Source organism: Cyrtonyx montezumae, unplaced genomic scaffold (genome assembly GCF_038088225.1).
Source record: "Cyrtonyx montezumae isolate F1298 unplaced genomic scaffold, pur_monq_1.0 scaffold_0, whole genome shotgun sequence".
NCBI lineage: Eukaryota > Metazoa > Chordata > Aves > Galliformes > Odontophoridae > Cyrtonyx > Cyrtonyx montezumae.
The window spans coordinates 32,272,538-32,289,752 of record NW_027071824.1 but is presented as its reverse complement, the minus strand read 5'-3'; the positions used below and the strand labels follow the sequence as shown (position 1 = coordinate 32,289,752).

At 42.2% G+C, this 17,215-nt stretch overlaps 1 protein-coding gene across 1 annotated transcript in view; it reads right to left on the bottom strand.

The window, feature by feature from the left end:
* GRM1 (glutamate metabotropic receptor 1) overlaps nucleotides 1-13,472 on the bottom strand; it is a 173,502-nt gene extending 160,030 nt beyond the window's left edge. The window contains exon 1 of the mRNA XM_065731770.1: nucleotides 12,707-13,472. Coding sequence (XP_065587842.1) covers nucleotides 12,707-13,472 — 766 coding nt within the window. The remainder of the gene's footprint in view (nucleotides 1-12,706) is intronic.
* Between the last annotated feature and the right edge of the window lie 3,743 nt (nucleotides 13,473-17,215).

Here is a 17,215-nt window from a genome sequence, read left to right as displayed (position 1 = left end):
GTTCACATGTCCTTTTGGATCACACAAGACTGTTCTGCATCTTAACGGATCTCCCCACAGAGCCAGATGTATAGCTAAATTTCAGTCAATAGCTAGCCTCCCTTTGACTTTATTAAGGCAGAATCATAGGTCTAAGTGTAAACACAGATGTATAGCCAGAATCATAAAGAGCGTTTTATTATCCATATATCCTAAGGGTATGAACTGTAAAAAGCAGTGATGTGTCTCAAGATATTTGTAGCACCAGCACATTTCTGCTTTACACTTGAAAGGCAATACCAGAGCTACAACAACAGTGGAATACACATTTTCACATATATAGAACACAGTAGAAAATGTGCAAGTAGGTGCAACAAAAACATTAATTTTTCAAACATGACTGTACTAAGAATTGCCCTGTAAGAGCCCATTAATGTGTTTCTTGAATGAAGCAATAGCATCTATAACACATTAGCTATGTTAAGAAACATCCAGAAAACATTACCATCTATGTTTTCACAGCAAATCTTCACAAAATTCACTACTGCTTTCCTTTCTAGAAAAACTGATGGGTAAAAATGTCACTTAACCTAGTTATCAATTTCTTGTTTTCTTCCATACGTTTTGGTGTGTTCTTTTTTGTATTTTGCAGGTCCTGTCAGATGAATTATATCAGTTTAGAATCAAAGTAGTGTTACAATTAATGACATCATGAGAAAAATGTCACTGCATTCTTTTAAAGAACTTTCTGTTTTCTTCTGTCACAAGGGACAATATTTCTTTCACAGGACAGAGAACAAGGGCAGTATAAAAACTGCATGGACACTGGAATTTTCAATCAGCAAACTAAAATAGTAGAAACAAGAGGGCTCCATGAACTAATGATAAAATGCATAAAAAAGCACCAATTGCTTGTAAATGAATAAACATGCACTCAAAATTATGCACACAAATTGCAACAATGGACTATCTTTGACTAAGGAATTTGTTTAGTCCTGAATTTCTTTTCCTATATAATTAATATCTACCACATGAGTTACTTTTGATTTTCTGAGGCAGCTGAGATCATGAGTGAACACATGAATGTTCATAGAATCAGAATCATAGAATCATAGGGGTTGGAAGGGACCTCAAGAGATCATCGAGTCCAACCCCCCCAAAGCAGGTTCCCTAAGCTTCTTTTAGAATGTTTTTCCTCACTGCTTACACAGTCAGAAGTATTCATCAATGAATAGAATTTGGTGCTCGATAGGACCTCAGCTCTTCATACCTACCCAACCACCGCTGTAATGACAGCCCATAGGTAACACTGGAACACTGGATAACACAGGCTAACACTGCACTGGGTCGAGTTGACTTGCATTGGAATAGAACTACTCTGGAATGTCTGCAGCACTTTGATTAGACAATATCAAAAGGCTGAACATGCATCATTTTCTTTAGTCATTTTTCCCTGTGGTCAACCATCTTCAAAAGTACACATTTGTTCACTGAGCAGCAAATGACACGTGTTATGCTCTTAATCATTAACATAAAAAACACTTTATTTCTTACTGATTTTGTTTGCTTGGAGGAAATTAAATATTTTTTAATATATAAAATAGGTTGTACCTCTCTTTTGACAAACCATTTGGAATAAGCTGTTTTAGGTTCCTTCTTTAAGGCATTGTTTTCCATCCCACAAATCCCTTTCCAGTATTTTAACTTCCTTTCTAAAATATTGATAATGGCACTGAAAAGACAATAGTAACGTTAGTTATAATAATACACACATGGAGGTAAAGTTCCCAGCCTCAGAAGAGTTATATAAGCTTTTTATACTCTGGAATCGATTTTTTAGGGTTTGTGTTTTTTCTATTTGTTTTTGTTTTTGTTTGGCTTGGTGGGTAGTGTTTTTTTGGGGGGGTTGTTTTGTTTTGTTTTTGAATGCAGGTCCTCTGTAATCATACACTGCATTTAAGACTTTCATGGAAGTGACACGCGCCTTAATCTTTAATGCATGGTTTGTATCTGGCTGTACTAGCATATATTTTCTTAGTCTGGGCCTAGTTTACCAAGAGATTTGGACGTTCCCCTTTCTCCCCATTACTTATCATCTCACAGATGCACATCTTGTCAGCACTGATGTGTTTTATAACATTTATGAAGACAGTGAGGCATTGGACTCTTTGTTGATCTCTGTGCAATGCAGTTAAAATGACCTCATTTGATGGTTGCTCCCTACTTACTGAGATCGGTGAGCTGAGCTGTAATTTATGCAATGTCTGTTTTGCCAATATCGTATATTACTTTTTAAAATCAAAATATCTTTTGATAATAATTAATCACCTTATAAAAGTCAGATAAACTCAATCAGAACAGTTAAATCAGCTACCACAGTTGAACTTTCATCAGGAAATAAAATCAAGATGGCATTTAAAATATTTCCCATGGTGTCACTCTGATTGGCTGTAATTTAATTATAAATTTTTGTCAGCTGAATCCTGAATTAGCATCTTATTATTTTTCTGGACAGATAATTTGCTGTCTTGGTAGCAGGAGTTGTCTCGGACAGCTCACTAGTCTTTTGCTTTTGGATTTTTGGCACAACTCGACACTAACTATTTTGCCTGTTCCATTATAGATTTAAATCAATATTCTTTGCCTCACTCAGCTTCGTAACATCAGTTTTGGACATCACTCTCCTCATGTGGCAGACTCAGACTCACTACATCCTTATCCTTATGCTAGCTTTTTGCAGGATGCCAGCACTGGAGGACATAATTATGGACATGCTTAGGACTAGGTTTAAGAGAATATTGACCATATCATACTGAGGTCAGTGACAAATTCAAAAGCTCCTGGAAAGTCTTCTAATCATTCCTGTAATTCCACTTGCAGGTTTGCACTGTTTGGGAAGGAGGAGGAACTCTGGCCTGTGCTGAAAGCACTGTCCCTTAATATGTGCAGACAGAGTTGCTGGATGTTTTAGTCCTGGCAAAATCTAACAGCAGATTGTTTCAGCTTAGGCAGATCACCACATGAAAGAGAAAGGATAATCCTATTTTTACAAAAGAATGCAGTGACACCTGAGAACCGTGACCAGGTGCCTTGAGGAGGAAGAGAACAAGAAAATACTAGTGAAAAGCCACATGATTTAGTTAAAGAACTTCCTGACTGGTGTTCTATGACTGTGTGATATCCAGGCTTATGAGGGCTCTGACTGCCACCTTTTGCCTTCCAAAAATCTTGAACATTTCTTTTCTAGCAGAGTGACTGTCCCAGCTCAGCACTTTATGTATCTATGGAATTTTTAATTTGATCCCAAATATATGTTCATGCTCCTAGGAGACTGTGTCCTAGAAAATAAGAGCATCATCCGAGAGAATGCTGTTGGCCCATGTCAGTAATGTGTTCTACCCAGTTCAGCAGTAATGGATTTCAACTTTTCAGTCTCTCAAATCATGCCACCAGTTTCAGCAACAATGATAACGTAGCATTCCTTTACAGCCAATATGTCAATGGGTTTATTGTTTTAAAATAATAATTTTTATTTAATAATTATATTTATATAGTATAAATATTATTATATTTTTATTAAATTATTAATTTATTAATTAAATGTATTGAATTATATAAAAAATACATATATATATTTTTGCCCATATGTTATTGTCAAGATTTAATTTCTTGCTGCTCAGGCAAGGGACTGAAATTAAACAGGTATAACCTGCAGTCGGAGAAAAACATTCATTCTAAGAGGATTACCATCCTTCAATACCCAGCATATAATGCAACGGCTACTATGGTCTACATGCCAAATTTCCTTGCACTCAAGCCTCTCTGCCAAGCACCATGCAGGTATATTTGTCTGAAATATTTTCTCAATTCCTGACAATTAACTACAAATTTATCTTTTATATTCTACTTTGTATTGGAAAAGACCTTCAGTGTTCTGTGGAACCTAGATTGATGTCTTAAGAATGCATTTATGAACATCTACTCAGATTTCAAATGACTTCCACAATATTCATGCCTAATTCTTGTTGTCCAGATGAGTTTTGTTTGAATAAATGTGTGGGAAGCTACTAGCCTTTACAAATACACACAGCCAGAGATGAATAAGGATGAAGGGTCCTGGTCAAACAACCACAGATTGTGGCAACACTGAAGAAAATGAAAGTCTGCTCCACAAACAACATGCAAGAGAAAAAAGAATAAAGTTCATCTTTAGAAATGAACTAGATTCACCCTTCTTCTAGTTGGAAGAAAAATATTATCTATATGAATATCTTCTAATATTTATGCAAATATAGCAAACAATTTGCCTTCACACAATTTTATACCACTTTTGATTAATTATGAGATGCTTCTAACTGAGGATTCACAAGCCCTGGGGATTTTTAATGTTCTCTGAGGAATACCATTCCTCCAACTTGAAAATATATGATATCCATGTTAATCCCCATGTGTGATCCTGATCTCAAACATAGGACCAACAGCTAACTTAAATGAGGATTGTATCAGAAGCCCTTACAGGTACACTTACCCTCTGCACCAGCACAGGACATGATCTTCTCTGCTTTGCCTTCAGAAATGTCAAATGCCTATCCTTACAATATTTCTATCAAATTTCAAAGGGACTTGTTAATCATTGCTGCCTGTTAATAAAATGCAGGGATCCTTTTAGCAATTCGGTTGTTTAAAAACATTCAACAGAGAATGCAAATGGAAACTGTTCAAACCATTGTGCTGTATAATAGCATGAGTATTCACTAAAATGAAATATCTGCCACATTGGTTCTTGACAAACACAAGCCATCCAGGTAGTGGCATGTCACAAGAGGAAAAGAGAATTTGTCATACACAATACTTTTCATAAAAAGCACTCCACATGTCTCAGAGTGCTACACACACTGGCTCTGTATGTAGTGCAGCCAGACTGTAGGTTAGCTAATGGAAAATGAAGGCAAATCTTACATTAGGTTAGATGCTAGGAGGAAGTTTTTCACTCAGAGGGTGGTGATGCACTGGAAGATGTTGTCCAGAGAGGTTGTGTATGCCCCATCCCTGGAGGCATTTAAGGCAAGGCTGGATGTGGCTCTGGGCAGCCTGGTCTAGTGGTGTGCCCACAGCAGGGAGGTTGAAACTAGGTGATCTTTGAGATCCTTTCCAACCCAGGTCATTCTATGATTCTATGATTCCATGATATATACTGTGTATTGATTTCCTTTTCATGCATGTGTTGCCTGATCTGCTCACTGAACTCACAAAAGAAGAGTTATCCTAGAGCAAAACAGAAGGCCTTATTAGAACCTAAGTATAAGAAAAAGTCTGTAATTGTGAGTGAAATTAAGTCATATTTGGTATGAAAAGGCTGCAAGAGAAATAAAAATTGGTAATGGTAATATTTAATTGAAAACAACATTTTTTTTTTTCTAAAAAAGGAAAAACCCAATTTCAAGGAAATTAAAAGGAGCAGCTAAGAGAATAAAACCCTAAGAAATTACATGGAAATGACTTAGGTACGTATAAGAGGCTGCAAGCAGTTTTATATACCACTGCTCAAAAACAATTACCAAAGCTCCAAAAAGATCAAAAACCCAGCATGATAAAACAGAAAAGTAAGCTCTCTAGAGGTATTAAAATAAAACTAAAAAAAAAAAAAATTAACAAGTAGAAATTTTGTCCTAATGAGGGAATGAGAACAGAGAATACCTCGGCAAATGAAACATAAAACCACAAAAAGACAATATGAAACAATTTTGAGACACAAAGACATAAAATATAATAATCCACCATTCTGCAAATATTCCAGAAATGAGAAACTTGCCTTATATCCACTGATAACCAGATACATAAAAAGAGCACTTGGGAAAGATAAAACCATAGCAGAAAAGTTAAATTAGCTGTCTGGATCTACACTGTCTGTGAAGGGAGATAGCATAGTCCTCACAGAAAGGTCATTTCTTCTGTAGGACAATTCTAAACATCTGTCTCAGAGTATCAATATTTTATAACAAATCCATAAGATGGATTTAACAAATTGCCAATACCAGCTGATTTTCCAAGCACAATTCTGCTGTGGTACTTTGATGCCAATTAAATTGGCCTTAGTACCAAAACAGATGGCAGTGGTAAAGTGGAAAAAGTCATTTTATATTTTCATGTATCAGATTTAATCATTAGGAGAATTTATAGTGTTTAGAGACATAGAGGGTAACCCAATGATTAAAGACTTATGACATTCCAGTATGAAGCTGACTGGTTGAAATCATAACAAAACCAGTATTAATGCACAAGTAAATAAATACATCATAAAAGGGAAGAACCAACACAGCTTTTGCAGAGAAAATGTGAGAGTGATTAATCCAAAACATTAGAGGTAGATGTTGGAGGTATAGCCGTAAAAGTTGAACCTTCTCACCAATGTTCTGTTAACATTTTGTTGCCATGTGACAGATGGCAGCAGAAAGGCACTCACTGACTCCTACTGAACATTGATGAGGACCAAAAAGTGTATGTGAGCACAGTGAGGCAGTGGCTGGTGCACTTCAGCAGTGGCAACAGTAGGTCACCTCCACTGGTACAGATTTTTACTAGCGTGGCATGCAGGCTTTTGTTCATTATTGGCAAAAATGATGGTGACTCTGTTGAAAAATAGTGTTTTGTAGGTGATATACCACTGAATTTGCTCTATCAGATTCTATTATTGTGCTCTGTGTATCTGTTGCTTTTCCAAGGAAAAGAAAAATAGAAGGCATTACTTTCAGAATGACCTATGTAGATACCTCAGAAGTCTACTAGATTCCTTTGATGGAGCAAATAGCCATACGAATGACCCAATAACTATAAATATCTGAAATTTAAGAGAGCTTTTGATGAGATCCCTCAGTAGTAGTTCTCACAGAAGCAGAGGTAGTATGAGATCAGACAGAATGTCCTGCTATGGATTAAGATGGCTAACAGATAGGAACAAAAGGATAGGAAGTAAATTTTGTGTTAATTAACGAAGAGTAAATACATGAGGAAACTCCTGTTTATGATGGCCTATGAACAAGACTTTACCTTTTAAGAAAAAGGCTTTGTGGTCATTTAAATGTAATTTCTGATGGCATCCATTCAGTGAACTTGTGGGAGCTAAAAGGGTAGTGGACCAGTAGAAGTTTATTGGAAAAGGTCCAAGAGCAAAACAGAACAAGTTACTTCAATAGTGAATTTAATCATGGTGTACCCCCACCTCAAGCAATGCGTACAGCTACAACCCAAGTATTTCCAACAAAAAAACAAAAAAAATTACGATCAGGATTAGCAAATGATGAGAAGCTTTGCACAAATGTATGAATGTAATGGAGTCAGTAAGGAACAGATGTAAGCAAATAAGTGGAAACACTTGTTCAAACAATATATAATTAAGTTATAAAATTCACTGTTAAGACACCAGAGAGAATGGTATACAAAGAGATGCACAAAGGGATTAGTCAAATTCACACAGGAAGGGTCCATTGGCAGCTAGTAACCTGGGAGCTGTGAAGGTGCATTCTATGTGTGCCCTGCTCTTACTTTTAATATTCATCCCACTGATGAAGGACCAGTACACAAGTTTCAAGATTTTCCTTCATGTTAATAGAGTTCTCAGCTAAGAGGTTATTTTTTCACAATAAATAATTCCCTTAGCAAAGAGTTGGAGGGATAGCTTCCTTCGCTGGAAAACTATTGTAGTTACTGTCCAACCAGTGTTAGGCCGTTCCCATCAGACTGTCAGCACAGGTGTTAATTAGTGCCATCTGTGATGGTGGCCTATGCTGTGAACACCTGCTACCCAGAAAATATACTGAAATCACTGTGCTTTTCATATGGGTCAGTGAGCACCAGTTAGCAGTGACTTCAATTGGTATTTTTCTGGGTAGTGTATAGCAAGTGCAATCCTTCTGGTGTACTACTGCAGCTACCAATTCAGTGGCTCATCAGACCCCTGAAGATTCCTTCTGAGTGGATCGCACTACTCCTACTTATAACATGTCATACAATCTTTATTTTTCTATCTGAGAAAACTAAGAAAAAGCACCTTCATCTTGTGAACTATAGTTCAAAGGAATTATTATAGAGGTGTTTCATGTGTTTTTTTGAGATAGTCAAGATCATTTCACTTTTATTTTAAAACAGTTTTCACTGAGACATCCTGCAAGATTTTACAAGTATGGCACATTCAAATCTGAAAACAAAGGGCTAATTCAGGAACAAAATTGGAGAAAAGCACAAATTAACCCACTGTGTCTACTGAGAAATATGTACTCCAGTAATACTGCTGAGAAGGTAGGCAAAGAAGTTAGATGAGCCTTTTGAGGTGATTTAACTGAGGTAGCTGCCAGTTGTGCAGTTGAAAACCTTGATTATTTGTGAATTTAGGAGGACTGAAAAGCAATATATATTTCAGAAGGAATTTCTCTTGATCCTCTGCAGTGTTGGTAACACACAATATTTTGTCAACATCAATCAATGTGATTCTCCCAGCACAGCACCTTATAACAAATACAATTAATGCATCCAGTTCCAGTCCTTTCCTGTTTTTAAATTAATATTTATCTTCCTTAGAACATTTCTCTCTCCTTTTCCCTATCAGGAAGCCTCTGCTCATGATAGGTGAAGCTATTTAAATGGAGAAAAAAATAGATTGGAGTGTGTATTTGGAAACACATATCTCAGGCACAGTACACTCTTCATGAGATTATGAGAATTGTTATGACTGTTGGTAGAAACAGTGGTAAATTCTGAGATTTCAAGCATATAAATTGGAGTTTCTGTTCACTATTGCCTGACCACAATTTAACCGAAAAGTATCAATCATCTAGTAACACTGTGAAACTGATGATATGTAATTATTTGAAATAGTCATAAGAACAGCTCTAGAGAAATAAAGCAATACTATTGTATCAAAATCATTCCTTCGAACCATCTGATGGATATCCCCTCACTTACTTTTAAACAGGAGTGTTATTTTCTAGCACATCTAAAGCTACTGCAGTGAGTTCTACAAAACAACTCTTTTTTCCTGTGAAATCTGCACCAAATGGCAAGATCTACTCCTTGCCACCCTCATTCCAACACATATATAGTGATGCACGTGAGTATTCTGTGTGATACTACTATGCGGTATGTGGTAGTCAGGTTATCAAAAAATCATTGTGAAGATAACCAAATACACTGTTGTCTACCTTAATAGGAAAGTTTTTGCAGTTTTGCCATTTGTTTCATCGTAGTTTATTTCAAACTTTGTCACACAAATCTGACAAACTGATCATGACCAGAAACTTCTTGGGTTATAATTAATATACTTAAAATATACTTAAAATATGCTTATAAATAATAAACTTAAAAATAATCAGAATTTGGTGCAATTAACTAAATGGTCCATTTCCAAAGATATTTCTACGAAGTTCACATGTTGATCTGCTGGGATTTAAATGTGGTTTGTAAAGGGGTATTTGTACACTAAAGTGCAAGAATAGTCCATAAATAGCAAATGGTCAGTAGTCAAACAGATCTACTCTAGATGTTCAGATTTTGTATTCACAAAACCAAAAATCTTACACACGTTTTTTAAGGCCAGTGAATGAAATGAAAATTCAGGCACAAGCATTAACTATTTATATTTGCTTATTCTGCAGTGAGTTCATAAAAAGGCTTCTCACACCATCGTCTCTCATACTTTTCAGATAAAGATGAGGTATTTTTTGGAGACTCTACTGTGTACCAGCCAGTGTGTGGACATCTCATGGGTTTTGGAAACTGGTGTAACACACAGCAATCTCAAAAGTGCCCTGTGCTTTCTGGAAATAGCCAGAATCACATTCAGTATGCGTGAACATGACCTGAATTCAGGAACAACCATAGAGTTGTGCCCAACTTCATACACATTCTTTTAAGATCTTTGATTTCCATAAGAAGCCTTGGCTTGAAGTTATACAGACACTTCTCTGCATTTCTAGATAAGGATTTCTTCCAAGCCTAAGAGCTGAGAAGATGTACCCATGCCAAGAACTCCAACACTGAAGTATCTTTGAAGAATCCTTAAAAAAATAATTGAAAATGCCTTGCAGCTACCCTATAGTCACACAGCCTTCCACAGGCAGACGCACAGATTTCTCACATCATTTCATGACTGCTGCCTACTCTGAAATAAATGTGCTCTCACCATGTGTAAGTACGCTCAACTGAGATACATAACAACCAGACATAGTAACTTGCTTTTGTTTGTTCTGCAATGTGGAGCTCTGTGTCAGTTTTAATCTAAAGGGAGCTAAGCCAGCCTTTGAAAACAGATTTTTTTCACTAACAAACCAGTTTCTAATCGAGTGCAGTATTTATGTATCTTAATAAACAATGATGCAAAAAGAACACCATGCAATATCATATACTAGTGTGCAGAGACTGTATACAGGTAAATGTTGTCACTGGTAATGGCATTAACACAAGAAGAGTGAGTCTTTGCATCACATGCAAAGAAGAATATTGGGAACTATTTGAAAGACACCATGGCACAAGCTGGTTGACTTTACTCTCTTGATTCTTGTGACATGTGCAGGCTCCACTTTAAGAAAGATCAGTACCAAACTTGGTGGCATTTATTTCTAATTTTCATTAGAAGTACATTGCCACAGACAAGTATTGTTTGGGACACTCAGATAGCTCCAGATAGAGAATGGGAGCAGAGCAGGAGGAGCAGAGAAGCCGAGACACTCAGGTTGGCTTTGGATTGTTGGTGACCAAACGATGCTGGCTGCCCACAGGCCATAGGTTGATGGTCTGGTGTCAACCCCTTGTGGCTGTGTGCCTGCAGGCAATGAGCTGCAGGGCCCTGTGAAAGTGAGGGACTGGGCAGAAACAGCAGCTCTGCAGCTTTCAAGAGGTGATCAGATCAGAAGTTCTCTGAAAGTGAAACTTCTTCACAGCTTCAACCTGCATGTTTCCTAAGAATGGTCCCATTTTTCATGGTCCCCACTGATGTGATTCCCCAAGCCATGAGACCCCAGCATGATTTGCAGACCACCAGTAAGACAGTGCAGAGGCCTATGAGTATGTGTAGGGGAGGAATGTTTCTAACTACACTTTATCCCTCTACTTCCAATCTCCTATTCTCACAAAGTATTACTCAGAGTGGATATGTATTGTCTGTGCAGAGTGATCCCATCTTTAACATATCAGCAAGTAGCTCTCACTGTGAATACATGGGATTTCAAGCAATGGAACTGTAATAACTCATGCCTATTTCATGTGTACTAGTTTCAATTAATATGGGGAAAAAAAACCTCTTCAGAATTTACCCATCAGCAACTGGGATGGGGCTAATGACATCCTCCTGGAAGGAACAGAGAAGTTGAGGTTTGTTAGATATATATTTGTGGTGGGATTTGTAGCTTCTCTCTAGCAATAAGAGTATGACAGATACAGAATAATAATAATAATAAAAAGTAAATATGTAACTCAAACTGCATAATCTGCAAAATCCTCATGACGTTTCCTAAGAGGAACTCCTAAGACGTTTCCTTGTTACCTTGTGGGGCAGAACTGATCCACTATTTTCAAAAGTACCAGTCTAAATCCTGTAAAAATATCTTGCGATAACCATTTTTCCTCAGTCATCATCTATTGTAAAAATAGATATAGAATTAAAATTTCTCACAATCACTGGATTAAATTACTACTTACATCTTTTTAAAAATGAATTAACAAATAACCTTCAGAAGCTATTGTTTTTTTCCTGAAGAGGTGAATCCCACCTGTATTAAGGAGTTGCATCTTCAGGGAGTGAGCAGACCTCCCCAAGCAGCTCTAAGCCAGAGTGAGCTCATAGCTCCCCAGAAGTGCATGGAGTGGAGATCAGCAGCTTGCATCCACACACAATTCCCCCCTCGATGTTTATTTGTCGCCCTGGCCTGACACAACATCTAATCCTATCTGTCAGCAGTAAGGAATCCTAACAGCTCGTGCTCCACTCCTTCCAGCAGTTCATTTTCTCATCTGTGACAGGGCATAAAACGAACTGCAAATGCCAGGTCATTGCTTCCTGCTCTTACATATGCATTTTTTGAAAATTGCAGGATTTTTATGTCTTAAGCATTCAGTTTAACCCAATTCATCTTTGAATGTTGTATATGCAAATCTTACTGGAAATTTCTTTGTTTATTCATAACTGTGTATGCTCTTAGGACTTTTTACTGAGCCATCTCTCTGAGAAAAAAAGGTGTGGAGTCAGCTCTGTAACTGAGGGGAATCGTAAATCAAATCCATAGCAGAGATATGCTCAGGTAAAGAGAACAGCTGCACAATTACAACTATAATATGATCAGCTTTGCAATTTTATACTTGAAAATCCCATTTTTGGGTCCATAATTGAGCTATAGAAATGTCACAGTAATCTATCACAAGAGTTCACCTTCCATAAGAAAAAATAATTTCTGTGATTTATGTTGGTCCACACAGCTCACTGACAAGCTCACACTCCTTTATATAACAGCCTTTACTTTTGATACCAGACATTTAAAATGAAAGAAACCTGTTGACTATGAACACATTGTTCAGGATGGTGACTTTGCAGTAGAACCCTACAGAACAGCCCTACTGGCCTCTATTTCACACAGGACCACCTGGACAGGCACCACAGGGTCCCCACTCAGGCCAGGCAGGGCCCACCTGCTCCTGGGCAGCAGATGGGCACTGTGGGCTCCCACCTTCCCCCTGAACCCACCTTCAGTGTGCACAGCGGACACGTAAGTCCAGTTGTAGCGCTTGACAATATCGAGCATGGCACGAGCTTGGAGTGTGTCAGAGGGGACCACACGGAGGAAGTACTTGTAGAGCGTCTTGTCACTCAGGTCGATGCTGGTGGCAGAGTAGGCGATCTGTGGGATGTCGAAGAGCTGCAGTAGGTTCTGCACCTGAATGGCAACCGAGCTGGAGCCAGGGCCAATGACTCCTGCAATGGGCTTTCTCAAACGGCCTGGGGGCTGCGGTTGTGAGTCAGTGAGGCAGCGGCCACCACCATCCCTATCATCCCTGATGGAGATGAGTGAGTCCCGAATGAACTCAATGCTCTGCTCCAGGGCCACGGAGGAATGCCAGCAGGAGTCACGGATCTCGCTGCCCAGCGTGATGTTGGGCAGCAGCACCGGGTCAGCGTTGATCTTATCCAAGGTGTGAAACATGGCCTCCACCCGCTGGATGCCATACTGCTCCCGGATCTCCCCACACTTCCTCTCAGGCACCTTCTCAGCTGGCGGTTGGTGGTGGACTGAGAAGAGGGCACCAATGATGACATCCCCGTCCATGCGGGCCACCGAGCGCTGCGCAGAGGCGGCAACTGGTGGCAGCGCGGCACCTGCCAGCAGCAGCGCAGGTAGCACGAGAGGCAGCACGGCAGTCATTGTGGTGCACGGTGCTTTCCGTGGCCGGGCTACGGCTCCGGTGGGCTCCTCTTGGCTGCGTATGCTGTGAGCACATGTAGGAAACGGCATCCGCTGCCCCCCGCCGGTTCTCGGGTTGCTCCCAATACCATCGCAGCCACGTCTCACGGCGCAACTCTCGAGGGTGCACAGGCAGCTGTCATCCTAGAGACTTTTAACCTGGTGGCACAGAAACAGCGTATGAAGCGCTCATTGGGGATTCAACGTCAAATCAGAGCGTGAAAGAGCACCGTTCGAGGAGGTCAATACTTTCATAGGACAGTTGATTCTGGTAAGGGCTCTTGGAAGCATGTTTCGAAAGGGATTAAGGTGTGTGCTTATTATCTTGCCACACTCCCCTGTGTCAGTTTATGGGAACCTCTCTGAGCCCGCCTCTCCTGCCCAGGCAGCCGAGCCCTCCCGTTCTCCGCCCGCGGCTGAGTCGAAAGTTTGGCGGGGCACTCGGCGCTCCGGGAGGCGGCACAGCCCGCCCCAGCCGGCCTCATCCAGGGGCACTGTGCCGAGCGCTGCCCCTCTCTCCTTCCTGCCCTCCGAAGGCATCGTCCTCAGGTCCTCAGCTCGGGAATTTCCTCTCCCGAGAGAAAAAGGAGATGAAGAGAGAGCGAGAGCTCTGCTCCGCCACCGACGGGAAATGTCATTTAAAGGTCAGCGGAGGGGAGGAGAGAGGGGCTCCTTTTAGCTTAACTTTTCCGCCTGCCAGGAGCAAAGCTGTACTCCGACCAGGGACACACACCCGCCCCGGGGGAAAACACGCCAGTTACTACGGCAACCGCGGGCAAAGTCCTGCTACGCTTTGCCGGCACGCCTCGCAGGCAGCCTTCGGGCGAGGGGGTGCCGGCGAGCCCGGCCACCATTCCTGCAGGCTCAGCGCCGCGCTCGGGGCCGGGCGGAGCGGCCGCCACCTCCGGCACGGCGGAAACGGCCTCCGCCGCCCGGGAGAAGGAGCGCGGTCCCTGTTGAGCCGTCAGCACAACGGACAGCGCCCGGCGGCATCAGCCCCCGAGTCCGGCCCCGGGCTCCCGCCGCCCGGCAGCCGCGCCGCCCGTGCCCCATCCCACCGTTCCCGAACGGGTGCCCCGGCGTCCCGTCCCCTCACTGTCCAGCCGTTCCGCTGCCCCGGTCCCGCCACCGCCGGCCCGACCGCCGGGAGCTTCCCCCAAACTTCTGCCCCCGCCCGGAGCCGCTGCAGCGGTCTTTCCCGCACACGCAGCCAGACACAGAGCGACGCGACGAGACACCGACACCCCGACACACCGGCACTCCGACACACCGACACGACAAGAGCCCGTGCAGCCCGAGGCACGCCGGCCGCCCTCCCGACCTGCCCTCCCAGCACCGCGCGGAGGTGCGGGCGTCGCCGCAGCGGCGGGGCTGTGGGCGCTTCGGGGCAGCCGGGGCTCGGGGCAGAGCCGCGTATCCCGTGGGAGGGTTTCCTCAGGTGCCCCTCGCCCGGCCCGGTCCGCAGTGCCCCGCCGGGAGGGCAGCCTGGGGCGTACCTGGCGCGGTGAGGCCGGTGCTCGCCGCCCGCTCGGAGCAGGCACCGGCGGCTGCCCGGGCGCCCCGAGCTGGCGCGCTGGCGGCGGGGCGACGGCTGTGGGCTGGGCGCTGGTGCCCTCTGTCTTCAGCACAGCTCCACCGCAAGGAAAAAAACAGGTCACCCCGCGCTCATCCATTATCTCACACGGCAGGATCGGGCATTTTCTCCCCCTCCTTAATTTTTTCGGCTATTGTCTTGGAAGCGAACGAGGAGGCGTCACCCGAAGCACGCAGCCGCCGCGGGGAGGTGTTGGTCTCTCCCCCCGCGGCTCTTTATTCGTTATCCTCTCGCCACAATTAGAAAAAGCCAAAGCAAGGGACCAGCGCTTGGAAAAGACCCCGTACCACCCCAACAGACAGGCTGTCACTATGAAAAGAAATATATACACGTATTTATAAAGGTATTGCAACGATACAAATCACCTGTAAGGAGGAACGCCTTGAGATTACAGTTTTCGGGTCAAGATGAACCTCCATAAAGCACGTGAGAGGCATGTCAGATTAAAATAATACCAGATTGAATAATCATAATTCAGACGACCTGCTTGCATCCCTAACATAGGTCTCGGGTGTTTTACTTGGCTGTGGGAAAGTTAAAGTTAGATTACCTCCCCACTGGGAACTCTATAGATATTTGTCCTACTTTTGAAAGAAAGAGGCAAGGACAAACATTTAACTATTGCTTGGATGAGAAAGCTTTGCAGCAAGTGCTACCTTAGAGCTGTCTCCTCCCCATGTCAATATTTGTGCTCTTTTTATCATCACAGAGCTGTGACCTGGCGTGCTTCTTATGAAGGATTGCCCCAGGCAGCGCTGCCAGCACCAGGCCTAGGGGCAACCAGGTGTGCCCTTAAAGGGGGAACAATTTCCCCTTTGTTCGTGTCTTAATAATTTGAGTTTACTCTGCATCCTTGGCACAGTGATCCTGCAACATAAAATCAGAGAATCACAGAATTATAAAATCATAGAATGGCTTAGTTTGGAAGCAACATTAAAGACCGCCAAGTTCCAATCCCCTGCCATTGGCAGGCTTGCCAACTTTGATCAGGTTGCCCAGGGCCCCATCTAACCTGGCCTTGAACATCTTCAGGGATGAAGCACCCACAGCTTCTCTGGGCAACTTGTGCCAGCAAATGATTCCAATCATGGCTTAACTAATCTTAGGAGGGCAGCTGGCAGGGATCTAGAACTCAGAAGAAGATATGTGGGATTCTTGCAGGTTTTGGGAAGGGATTCTGGAAGCCAAAAAAAGGCAGTGGGACGTCAGGTCTTTCATGCTGCCTTTTCTCTCGAGTGACATTTCCAGGTGTCACCAACACAGGCAGCCTGGTTTGTCCCAACAGCCCAAGCAGACCAGACAGAATTGCCATTTTGTCCTTGCTGCTCTATGAACAAAGGCTCACACCACAGGGAGGTGTCACCACGTGACATCCTGGACTTGTTCCTGCCCATAGACCCAGAGCTGCTCACTGCACAATCAACACATTCTCTCAGTGGCACCCTTGCCCCATGTTTCTGAACACAAGGGGCCTTCACCATCAGATAACCATCCCTGAGGCACTGCTCAGGACTGCACTTCGTGCAGAGAGGAGCTGTCAACAGACAGGCAGGAGTGTGGGGCAATTGCAGAGGAGAGATGGAGCCAGGCTGTAAGCAAAGCTGGCTTTCCATGGGAGGTTATGTGATGTTGAGTATTTTCTTCCCTGAAATGAACAATTTTAAGTCTCCCGTGAAACACAATTCAAAAATCACATAGAGATTGATTGAAATATTTTATTTAGAAAGTATGAAAAATGTTTTATTACTATTTCAGTTTAAATATTTTATATTACGAAGCACAGTGTACCATTATTTTTACTTCAAATGGATTCAATCATCAGCTTAAAATGGATGTTCTTTCCCAGTATTTCTCCAAAAGACATATTTTTTTCTTTCAGTTAAAAGTTTTCATTTCAACAACATGTCCTCTTTCATCAGAAAGTTCTCTGTTGGGAAAGGTCTGGTCAACTGTAAAGAGGTAAGAGCAGTGTGCTGTACAAAACAGTTTGAACAGCAAGTGGTTTGGAGAAGCAAGGACAGAAGGGTGACACCAGACCTAAAAAGACCCTACTTTTGATTTGTTAAAATCCCTCTACCATCTCCCACCAATAGGAAAGTTGGGTTGCCTTTTTAAGTGTTCAGCCTCTCCAGCTACAGTACTGGGCAGATTTAAAGGTGTTCTGCAAGGATCAATGCCTCTAAAACCGTGTAATTTTATT